Genomic DNA, 12450 nt, shown 5'->3' with positions numbered 1-12450 from the left:
GGTGGAAGGGGTCCTCAATAATTTTGTGCGTCCTCTTCAGACAACAATTCCAGTAGATCACATCAATGGGCAGGAGGGAGATCCTCTCTGTCACTCTTAAGGTCCTGTGGATTGACCTCTGAACCATTTCTCTGCACCAACTGTACCACACTATGATGCAGCCGGCCAGGACGCTCTTGATAGAGCTCCTATAGAAGGATGACATAATGGTGGCCGGTAGCCTTGCCCGCTTCAGTCCTCTCAGGCTGTTGTGCCTTCCTGACAAATGAGCAGGTGTGCTTGAATAACTATGCTATGCAAATACTTGAAGCTATTATTTTATTTTATTTTTTAAATTTTTTATTTTTCACACCATAAATCACATTAGCCATGATATACACTATTTCTTTTTCACACATATACAGTGACTTTTTCTCCCCCCCCCTCCCTCCTCCCAAGCCACCCCCCCACCCCCCCCCCTCTCATCCACTTTAGGTATACAATCTAGGTTGCATTAAGCCAGTCAGACAATGTTGTCATTCAACAAAAATACACCAGAAATTCTACTGAGTCCATTCTTTTCTTTCCTTCTCCTTCCATCAACCTAGGTAATGTTTGTCCCCGGCAGGTTTTCGCTACTGTATTTAATGTAAGGCTCCCATACCTGTTTGAATATTTCAATATTATTTCTTAACCTATATGTTATTTTTTCTAATGGAATACATTTATTCATTTAAATTTAGTAGTTTCTTCCTTTTGATTTGGTTATGTATTCCATTAATATTTAAAGTCATATAGTTCAGCGTAGCCATTTTATATTTTGTTTATCTTCTCTTTTCGTTTTTCCATCATTACCTTTCCTCCTTTTCCATTTCTGTTTTCTTATTTTCAACTCTTTATAAGACAACATTCCTACAACATCCAACATTTTCCTTATTCTCCTATTTCTATCTTCTTTATCCCCAATCTCCCCTTCCCCTCCTGAGTCGTCCTTTATCCCTTGTCGGACAACCACATCTCCCCTCTCCATTTGGATTTGCGAATCCACTCGCAAGCGTCAACTGATTTTGCAGTGACCGCTATTTCCCCCCACCCAGCCCCCCCAGAAAAGATTTCACTTTTCATATGTCACAAAGGTCACTCTTTTAATTCCCTCCTTATTCTCTCTATTCCATTACCTTCCCTTATTAATTCTTGTCTATATTATCTATATTTTCCTCTAAGTACAGATACATTCACGTATGCACATTGTCTCTATTCACTCTTATACCTCTTTACCCGCATACATATCAATCATGATCATTTTTACTCTCATTACCCGTCTTCATCCCTCAGTCTATTTTTGTCTTTACCCACATACATATCAATCGTGATCATTTTTACTCTCATTACCCGTCTTCATCCCTCAGTTTATTTTTGTAATTGTTCTGCAAATTTTCGTGCTTCTTCTGGATCCGAGAATAGTCTGTTTTGTTGTCCTGGAATAAATATTTTCAATACCGCTGGATGCTTTAGTATAAATTTATACCCTTTCTTCCATAAAATCGCCTTTGCTGTATTGAACTCTTTTCTCTTCTTTAGGAGTTCAAAATTTATATCTGGATAAATGAAGATTTTTTGCCCTTTATACTCCAGTGGTTTGTTGCCCTCTCTTACTTTTTCCATTGTCTTCTCCAATACCTTTTCTCTTGTAGTATATCTTAGGAATTTTACTACAATAGATCTTGGTTTTTGTTGTGGTTGTGGTTTAGAGGCCAATACTCTATGTGCCCTTTCTATTTCCATTTCTTGCTGTAGTTCTGGACATCCTAGGGTCTTAGGGATCCACTCTTTTATAAACTCCCTCATATTCTTGCCTTCTTCATCTTCCTTAAGGCCCACTATCTTTATGTTATTTCTTCTGTTATAATTTTCCATTGTATCTATTTTTTGAGCTAGTAGTTCTTGTGTCTCTTTAGTTTTTTTATTAGATTCCTCCAATTTCTTTTTTAAGTCTTCTACCTCCATTTCTGCTGCTACTGCCCGCTCTTCCATCTTGTCCATTTTCTTTCCCATTTCTGTTAAGGTCATATCTATTTTATTCATTTTCTCTTCTGTGTTGTTTATTCTTTTTCTTAAATCATTAAATTCCTGTGTTTGCCATTCTTTAAATGACTCCATGTATCCCTTAATAAGAGAAAGTACCTCCTTTATCTTGCCTTTCTTTTCTTCTTCTATTTCACTGTACTCTTCCTCTTCCTCTTCTTCTTCCTCTGGGTTGGCCATCTGTTGTTTCTTTGTTGCCCTTTCCTTCTCTTCTTTCTTGTTTCTATTGTCTTCTGTGGTCTCTTCTTGCTGCAGGTGTTCTGCAGCTATCGTTGCCGGCTGTGGAGATCGACTCCCCAGCTGGTCCCCCCTCCCGTCGGTGTGTTTTTTTTCATGCGCGGTTGCGCACTTTTACTCGGCTCAGCGAGCCATTTTTGTAGTCCATTATTTACCGACCTGAGGGAGCGGGTTTCTCTCTCCGCAGCAGGCCTCTTCGGACAGGTAAGGCCTTCACCTTTTTCCTCCGTTGTCTTCTCTTCCTCTCTTCTTACCGTTGATTTTGATTTTTCTTTTTTTGTCGCCATCTTCTTTCCACCTTTATACTCACTTTTCTGTAACTTTTATTTCTGTGCCTTTGTGTTTTCCTTTGTTTTTCCCGACTTTTCTAGAGAGGGCTGGAGTTCACTGTCCGGCCACTACTCCATCACGTGACTCCCCCCGAAGCTATTATTAATGAAGAAATAGCAAGGTGTCTAGAATGAATTGGATCCATCAGGCAGACACAGCATGGATTCATCAAAGCCAGGTCCTGTTAGACAAACCTACTGGAGTTCTTTGAGGATATCATAAGTGTGGTAGATAGAGGGATGCAGATGGATGTTAATCACTTGGATTTCCAAAAGGTGTTCAATAAGGTGCCATATAAAAGATATTATCCATAAGCTTAGAACGCATAGAGTTGGGCATGGATAGAGGCTTGGTTAACCAATAGAAAGTGGAGAGTTGGGATACAGGGATTTTTTTTCTGGTTGGCAAACAGTTGTGAGCGGGATGCCGCCGGGGTTGTTGCTGGGCCCACAATGGTTCATGATATAACATAAATGATCTGGAAGAGGTGACAGAGTGGTGTATATCCAAGTTTGCTGATGACACTACATTGTGCAGAGGATACAGAGAGTCTGCAGAAAGATATAGATAGGTTAAGTGAGTGGGCAAGGATCTGGTAGATGGAGTACAATGTTGGCAAATGTGAGGTTATCCACTTTGGAAGGAAGAATGGAAGATTAGGTTATTATTTAAATGGCAAGCGATTGGCTCAAGCTGCTGTGCAGATGGACTTGGGTGTGCTGGTGCATGAATCGCAAAAGGTTGGTTTGCAGGTGGAGTGGGCAATACATTGGTGAGGTCACATTTGGAGTATTGTGTGGAGATTTGATCACTAACTACAAAAATATGCCAATATGATTGAAGGAGTGTAGAGATTTACTAAGATATTGCTGGGTTTTGAGGAACTGAACCACAGGGAAAGGTTAAAAAGGTTAGGACTTTATTCCCTGAAGTGTAGAAGAATGGGGGAAAATTTGATAGAGGTTCACAAAATTATGAGGGGTATAGGTAGACTATAGAAGGTTGAGGAGGTGTTGACTTTTTCCACTGAGGTTGGGTGAGATTCAAACCAGAGAACATGGCTTAAGGATGAAAGGGGAAAAGTTTAAGGGGGACATGAAGTCAGTGGTGAAAAAGATGAATGCAATATTCGCATCCAGAGGAATAGCAAACAAGAGCAACAATGTAATGTTAAGACTCTAAAGCACTGCTGAGACCTCACGTGGAGTACTGCGTACAGTATTTGAGAAAAGGTGTGCTGGTGTTGGAGAGGGTTCGGAGAAGATCTACTAGATTTATATCAGGAATGAAAGGGTTAGTATAAGGGGAATGATTGTCAGCCCTTGGACTATACTTGCTGGAGTATAGAAGGATGAGGGGGCACCTCATGGAAGCATTTTGAATGCTGAAAGTCCTGGACAGATTAGAGGAGTTAAGGACGTTTCTCATGGTAGGGGATTCTAGGACAAGAGGACACAGCTTCAGGAAAACAAGGCATCAATTTAAAACAGAGATGTGGAAAAATTCCTCTAGTCAGAGAATCGTGAGTTTGTGGAACTTGTTGCTGCTGTGGAAGTGAGGTTATTGGGTGTATTAAAGGCAGAGATAAACAGCTATTCGATTAGTCAGTCATCAAGGGTTATGGGGAGGAAGCCGGGGAGTGGGGCTGAGTGGGAGGATGGATCAGCTCATGATGAGAATGGCAGAGCAGACTCGATGGGCTGATGGGCCTACTTCTGCTCCAATATCTTGTGAGCATCTTCATACCCAGAGTAGTGAGAGTGTCGATGTATTGCTAGCCTGAAGTGGTGAATGTGGGCTCTATTTAACATTTAAGAAAAATGTGGACAGGTACATGGATGGGAGGGATATGGAGCAATATGGACTGGGTGCAAGTCAGTGCACCCAGACTAGAAGAGCCGAAGGTCGTGTTTCCATTCTGTAATTTCTCTGGTTCTATCATTCTATAACTGGACAATGTAACTGCATCTCGGACCCAGTCATACACCCGTTGCCAGTGCTAATCCAGTCCTGACCCTCTTGTCATGTACCACTCTCACTATACACAGGCCTCAATTTGACTGAATTGCCCCACTCGTCGCTAAACTATATTGTGATTTAGTCATCTTAGTTCTGATGAAAGGTAATCAGTCGGAAACATTGACACTGTTTCTCCCTCCGCAGATGCTGCCTGACCTGTTGAGTGTATCCAGTGCTCTCTGTTTTTATTCTAAGCCCTTTTCCCCATCACTAACCCCCACCCATCCCCAAACAATCTGGGGTTTCTCTTTCTATAGTTGATGCTCGAAACCCATCAGACTCTCATGGTTGTGTTTTATTTTCCTCTGCATCAAATTGCTGCTACAGGATGAACGAGCAGCAGATTGCTACTGTCTGCTTGTCAATATTGAAGGCACTGGCTTACCTGCATTCCCATGGCGTGATCCACAGGGACGTCAAGAGTGACTCCATTCTTCTGACACTGGATGGAAGGGTAAGGATCAACACTGGGCAAAGCTTACCCCTTAAAGTGAAAGGCTACTGCATGACCAGTCAGGTGAGCGATAGAGGCCATGTTCAGTCTTCCATCTTGTGACTGCTTAGCATCAGCAGGTAGAGGATAACAATTCAGGACCTGGGGGTGAACCATCTGCTCTTGGCTTGGATGAACTGTGCGGTGACCCCAGCCACTAGGGTTGGGTTCAGCGACTATGATAGGGCACCCAGGCTAAGGTTGTGTTATGGGTGTTTTTGGAGCTTCTAGAAATTATTGATGCATTTGGAATTACTTCTGCCTCACACCTAACGATGATGTGGGTGGTCATCGCCCATAATCTAGCACGCGATACCTCAAGCTGAGGAAAACTGGTGTGGTGCAAAATGTAGCTCTCCATGGAATAAGTTGGACTGAGTTTTCAATGAGTTTTCTCACTGGGTTGAAGGAAAGGTACTGGAAGAATCCCCAGTGATTGGGTGGGACCCACTCTGTCTCCATGAAGGATTCCGGCCCAAAATGTTGACCTTTCCTATTCTCAGAATCAGAATCAGAATTTGTTGTCATGAACAAGTCACGAAATTCATTGTTTTGTGGCAGGATCAAAGTGCAAACTTTCATATATCCAGCTTACAAAAAGAAATATAAATAATGCATGAAAAATCAAAGTAAGGCAGTGTCTTTGGTTCATTGTTTATTCAGGAATCTGATGGCAAGGGGAGAAGCTGTCCTTGTGCCGCTGAGTGCTTGTCTTTAGGCTCCTGTACTTTTTCCCCGATGGTAGCAGAGTGAAGAGGGTATGGCCTGGGTGGTGAGAGTCCTTGAGTATAGAGGCTGCTTTCTCAAGACTCCGCCTCTTGTAGATGTCCTCGATGGAGTGAAGTCTGGTGCTCGTGATGCTGCAGGCTGAGTAAAAACCCTCTGGAGTTTTTTCTTGCCCTGAGCATTGGCACCTCTGTACTAGGTAGTGATGGAACCAGCCAGAATGATCACCATGGTACACCTGCAGAAAGTTTTGAGAGTCTTTGGTGACGTACCGAACCTCCACAAACTCCTCACAAAGTCTAGCCGCTGGTGAGCCTTCTTCGTGATTGCATCCCATTGATGCTGCTTGTCCCCCTGCATTCCTCCAGCCGTTTGTGTTTTACCTCCTATTTGTACTTCCCTCTGCCTCAGGAAAGTTACATCATATTCAGGGACCCATCCCACCCTGATCCCACACCCTTTTCCCCTTCCTTCGGGCAGAAGGTACACGAGTTTGAAAACACCAACCTCCATATTCACGTTCATCTTAAATAGGCCTTCTTATTTGCATTGTTTAACTGTATTTTTGTCTGTAACACAATGCCCTGCAACTTTGTTTTATTGTAACACCATGTTTTTATTCTTGCATTACGAGCTATACAATGTACAATCTCTCCCCCTCCCCTTCTCTCCCCTCATCTCTTCTCTCAACTCTCCCAACTCTACTCCCTTCCCCTTCCATTCATTTTCTCCCTCCCTTCTCTCTGCCTTCCCTCCCTCCCATCCCTCTCTCTCTCCTTCCCATCCCCCTCCTTCCCCTCCATCTCCACCCTCTCACTCCCTCCCTTCCATCTCCCCCCCACCCCCCATCTCCCCACCCCCCCATCTCCCCACCCCCCCATCTCCCCACCCCTCCATCTCCCCCCCACCCCCCATCTCCCCACCCCCCCATCTCCCCACCCCCCCATCTCCCCACCCCCCCATCTCCCCACCCCTCCATCTCCCCACCCCTCCATCTCCCCACCCCTCCATCTCCCCACCCCTCCATCTCCCCACCCCTCCATCTCCCCACCCCTCCACTTCCCCACCCCTCCACCTCCCCACCCCTCCATCTCCCCACCCCTCTCCCCTCCCCTCCACTCCCCTCCCCTCCACTCCCCTCCCCTCCATCTCCCCTCCCCTCCATCTCCCCTCCCCTCCATCTCTCTCTCTCTCCCCCTCCATCTCTCTCTCTCCCCCCTCTCCCTCCCTCTCTCTCCCTGTTCCTCCTCCCCCCATCTCTATCCCTTTTGTGTTTAACTCTCCTTGATTCATTTTCTCTTTCTCTATCTGTTTATCCCTCCCTCTGTACCTCGTCCCTCTCTCACACACGAGTGACCACAGGCAGTCTCTCATGCCCCTCTGCATTCTTCTCATTCTGTTTTTTTCTTTCAGGTTAAGCTTTCAGATTTTGGGTTTTGTGCGCAAGTAAGCAAGGAGATTCCGTGGAGGAGATCTTTGGTTGGCACACCCTACTGGATGGCCCCAGAAGTGATTGCCCGGTTACCCTACGGGCCAGAGGTAGACATTGTTAAATGCCACGAGAGGTGAGGGTGAGGAGGATGACTGGATCTCCAGGAGTTGGAGATTAGAACCAGGGTGGGACACCTGTCAGAGGGCAACATTTCACCAGCTTGAGGCCTAGGTTTTAGGATGTTGTGCTTTACAAAGACATGGACTTCCCGACTCTTAGTTCTGGAGGGAAGCAATGATCTGTGTCAGGTGGTATTGGGGGTGGAGGGAGATTAGAAAGTAATGGAGACTGCTGAGGTTAGCACAGGGAGAGGATAACTGCCTGAAGGGAAATAGCAACCATGAAAGGATAATGAGAATACAGAGGGTCAAGGCCTGACTTGTTTTTAAGATGGGCAGTGGATGATGGCAGAAACGTGGCTGGCAGGTAATACAACGCAACTGGATGGCAGGAAGATGGAGGAAACTGAGAGATTGGTCCACATGGGGAAAGGGATAGAATGAATGGTCTCCACTATGTAGGGATACGAGCAGCAGGCCAAAGAGAGGCATGGGGTTTTGCGGGGATGACAGTGGCTATGGTTGTGAACAGGGTGGTAACAGACCAGCCTGGTCTGTGCGATGGGATGAAGCTGGAGTGGAGGCAGTGTGCAGTCCTTAATGCCAGGGAGACTTGATAAAGGGAGCATTGGAACAAGGCGAGGTCCTGTTGTAACTGAGGTGTGGCGGTAGTCCAGGCCCACAATGAGAATGCCCCCTCACGTTGCAGGTGGATATCTGGTCACTGGGGATCATGGTGATGGAGATGGTGGATGGAGAGCCTCCCTACTTCAGCGACAACCCCGTGGAAGCCATGAAAATGCTGCGAGATAACCCTCCTCCCAAGCTGAAATTGGAACACAAGGTCAGTGCTCTGTGCATCTCAGCCGTGTGGAAGCTGTGGGAGAGACCTGCCTTTACACCCCTGGCCACAATCCAACGTTCAAAGGACATTTGTACAGACAGTGATTATAGGTTTATTGTCATATTCCTCATACAATGTGCAGCTGCACCTAAATTCCAACTGGACAGGTACTTTGTAAAAACAAAAACAAGTAAAAAAAACTAAATTAAATTGAAAAGAGACAATAAGTACAAAAAAAGATAGATAATGAACAGTTATCCTAGTGCAAAACAGGTGTCTGGCACACTGGAGACCGTTGTTTTCTGGCGTTGGAGCCGTTCCGGCTCCAAGAGCCTGCTTGGAAGAACCTAGAGGTGCTGGGCTTCAGGTTTCTGTACCCTCTGCCTGAAGATTGCAGTGAGAAGGCTGTGACCAGGGTGATGGAGGTCCTTTGGGATGTTGGCTGCCTTCATGCATTCAATGGATGGGAGGTTGGATCCTGTGATGGTCCTGGCTATGTTTGTTACCTTCTGGAGCCTTCTGCATTCCTGGCCAGTCAAATTCTGAAAGTTCGCAACTTCAAGTTCCAGGGAGTGCACGTATTGGGGAAAAACTCTCCTGGAGCCAGCGCATTGGGGAAAACATGAAGAAGGCGCACCAGAACTTCTATAATCGAAGGAGTTTGAGGCAGTCTGGCATGTTGCCTAATCCTCTATCAAATGCCTTCAGGTGCACTATGGAAAGTGTAGTGATTGGTTGCATCATAGCTGGCTTTGGAACGCAGACAGCTGCAGAAAGTATCAAGCATACCCAAGCCCTTCACGGGCTCTGACCTGCCATCTATGTGAGGCGTTGCCTCAAGAAGGCAGCCAGCATCATAAAGAACCCCCATCATCCTGGACACAACCTCCTCTCACCGCTACTTTGAACCTCCAGGTTCAAAAATAGTTGTTTCTCACCAACTATAAGGCTCTTGAACCTCCCTGTACTCCCCTCATCGTCATTGCAAACGGTCCCGAATCACCAAAAGATCTGATTGCACTTCTGAAGCATCCCTTTTATTTTCACTGACAGAAATTAATTATTTCTCTATCCGGCGATATTTATGATCTTTTTCAGTCTCATGGCACATTAAGGTAATTTAACTTGACTATATTGATGGTAAAAACACAATGCTGGAGAAACTCAGCAGGTCAAATAGTGTCCTTTATATAGCAGAGGTAAACCAACAATTTGGGCTAGAACCCTTCATCAAGGAATGGAAAATAGAGGGGAGAGGTGAACGCAAAGGCAGGAGGTGATAGGTGGAGAAGGGAGGGAGGGAACAGCAGTGATCAAGGGAAGCTTTTTGTCTGTTAATAAAATTGATATTTTATCATTCCAATACTGGGCCTTTATTAACAGATGAAAAGCCACCTCTAAACTGGCTAGTGGAAAAGGTTCTCTATCTGTTATACCAGCAGGGTGGAGTATCTCTACAGCCATAACCAATAGCAAGCAGTCAGTATAAAATGCCACCCCCCATTACATCATCACAGAGGGATGGCTGGGTGAAGGGAGAGGGAAGGGGGGAGGAGAGGTGGTGTTTCTTATTCTGTTTGACTGCAGCAAGTCAGGCTTTCGGTGCATCTGTACATTATGTTTATGACAATAAAGTTTCATCACACATCATCACCCCTTTACGAGCAGCGAGTTTTGAAGCAATTGCTCAGTAGTAGCAGGACGAGATTTATCTTCTCACAGAAATGAGTAGCTTTAATTCATAGTCAGAATTGCGTTGGAGAATGGGACAAGGGGTGGTACTGCTGAGGGGACACATCCCCGCAAGGTGGGAGTTTCAGCACGGGAATGATTGCATGAAGCATTGCCAGGTTGTTTCTTCTGCTGCAGGTATCCCCAATCCTTCGGGATTTCCTGGGCCACATGCTGATCCATGAAGCGATGCAGAGAGCGACATCTGCTGAGCTCCTGGGACACCTCTTTCTGCTGCAGGCTGGGTCCCCCGACTGCATTGTGCCTTTGATCCAGCAATGTAATGAGGGGTGATGCAGTGTGAGAGGGTACAGTTCCACTGAGCTGTCGATAACACAAGGCTCTGTCCTGACCCGGGATCACTCAGCTCCCAGTTCAGTGCTGCTTCACAGGGGGCTGGACTCCTGTCGGACGTTGCACATGGATTCCACATTTAGGTTTGGATGAGTCCAAGCAGAAGAGGCTGTCCCATGAGCCAGCAGAGGTAGAGATGGTATCCTGGTCCTTCCACAGCTTGAACACAATGGGCCATCACTTCCCCCGCAAGAAGTGCAAGACTACGGATCCCACATGGTGACCCCGTGTACTGATGGACAGTCGCACACACACTGCCTCTCATGTGGTAGTGTTGACACTCACTGGAGTACTGTTTCATGGGCAGTAATTGATTGCAACAGAACTGCCTGGTTTTTGGGGTGGGAATCATCATCTTCATTCTCCCAGGATGCACCCAAGGAGACAGTGACTCTCACTGGGTACAGGATCACTGGCACTGACCCTCATAGGGATAGAAGCCACTGACAGTGATTATCACTGGGTACGGGAATGCTGGCACTGACCCTCGCAAGGGTAGGGGGCCACTGGCAGTGATTGTCACTGGGTACAGGATCACTGGCACTGGGGTTCGCAGGGGTATTGATCCATTGATGCTGACAGTAATTGGGTATATGCCCACTGCTGACTGTCACTGTGGTTGGGTCCACCACTGCTGACTATCACTGAGGTTGGGTCCACTGGCACTGGCTGTCATTGTGTACACATCCACTGACATTGGCTGTCACTGGGGTAGGGTCCATTGTTGCAGGCTGTCACTGTGGTTGGGTCCACCACTGCTGACTGTCAATGGGGTTGGGTCCACTGGCACTATCACTGAGGTTGGGTCCACTGACACTGGCTGTCACTGTGTATACATCCACGGACAATGGCTGTCACTAGGGTAGGGTCCACTGTTGCAGGCTGTCACTGCGGTTGGGTCCATTAGTGCTGGCTGTCACTGGGGTTGGGTCTGCTGGTGCTGAGCATCACTGAGTTTGGATCCACTGGCACAGGCTGTCACTAGAGTTGGGACCACTTGCGCTGACTGTCTCTGGGATTTGGTCCACTGGCACCAGTTGTGCCCTGTGATCTATCTGCAGGCTGTTTTTGGTCATTGTTGAATGGGTCTTTGTGCCTTTGTTCAATTATACTGTATGTGCCAACCACCTTCCCTCCCAACTAGTCTATTAGGAGTATCGTCATTAATCAGAGAAAACAGGTGCAGGACAAGACCATTCAGCCCTTCAAGCCTGCTCAACCACTCAATACGATCATGGCTAATCATGTGACCTCAGTATCCTCTCCCTGCTTTCTCTCCACAACCCTTGACCCCCTTAGCCAGAAGGACAACATCCAACTCCCTTTTGAATATATCTAATGAACCGGTCTCAAGAACCTCCTGTGGCAGGAAGTTCCACAAATTCACAACTCTCTGAGTGAGGAAGGTTTCTCCTCATCCCAGCCCTAAATGGCTTCCCCCTTTATCCTTAGACTGTGGCTCCTTGTTCTGGATATCCCCGACAACAGGAGCATTCTTGGAATTGTTGGAATTTTGTGTCTCAATGAGATCCTCTTTCATTCTTCTCACATCCAGTGAGTATAATCCTGGTCTGTCCAGTCAGTCCCACCATTCCAGGGCCAACCTTCACTGTGCTCCTTCGATAATGAGAATAATTAATTATTTGGGTAATTTAATGTATTGAAGTGAATAGTGAGGTTATTATAAAGTCACGCTGCTATGTAAATCCGTTAATTGTCCTTAAAATGCAAAAATTTTATAAATTTTCTGATGATCAGTATAAGCTGCGTTTGAAAGTGTATCTTCACTGTCACACCCGTTTTTAAGGCTGACAAATGCGTTTAGCTTTTTAAAAAAAATATAACAAAACTAAAAGGTAGCCCTGGATTGCTCAAGGAATGGAAAATGGGTCCGCTACTGAATATATGCAGAATCTTAAGTGATGTTGATGGTCGGGTCAGGAAAATGGAGTGCTATATCAAATTTAATCAGTCTTGGTCAAACACATTCTTCAATGGGCATAAGAGGTGTAGGGGTGTGGTTTAAGAGGGAAATCAGGAGGGGAAAAAAGAGGACATGAGATGGATCTGGTGACAGGAGAATCTCAAGAGAGTTTCTATG

General features: G+C 45.9%; 1 protein-coding gene across 1 annotated transcript in view; it reads left to right on the top strand.

Moving 5' to 3' along the window:
- Window positions 1-12186, top strand: part of LOC138753828 (serine/threonine-protein kinase PAK 4-like) — a 48110-nt gene extending 35924 nt beyond the window's left edge. Inside the window, exons 6-9 of the mRNA XM_069917265.1 lie at window positions 4978-5104; window positions 7283-7408; window positions 8130-8264; window positions 10134-12186. Coding sequence (XP_069773366.1) covers window positions 4978-5104; window positions 7283-7408; window positions 8130-8264; window positions 10134-10289 — 544 coding nt within the window. The 3' untranslated portion in view covers window positions 10290-12186. The remainder of the gene's footprint in view (window positions 1-4977; window positions 5105-7282; window positions 7409-8129; window positions 8265-10133) is intronic.
- Window positions 12187-12450: the final 264 nt, after the last annotated feature.

The sequence above is a fragment of the Narcine bancroftii genome, chromosome 2 (genome assembly GCF_036971445.1).
Source record: "Narcine bancroftii isolate sNarBan1 chromosome 2, sNarBan1.hap1, whole genome shotgun sequence".
NCBI lineage: Eukaryota > Metazoa > Chordata > Chondrichthyes > Torpediniformes > Narcinidae > Narcine > Narcine bancroftii.
Note: the sequence above shows the minus strand (reverse complement) of the source record. Positions and strands in the feature narration are given on the sequence as shown.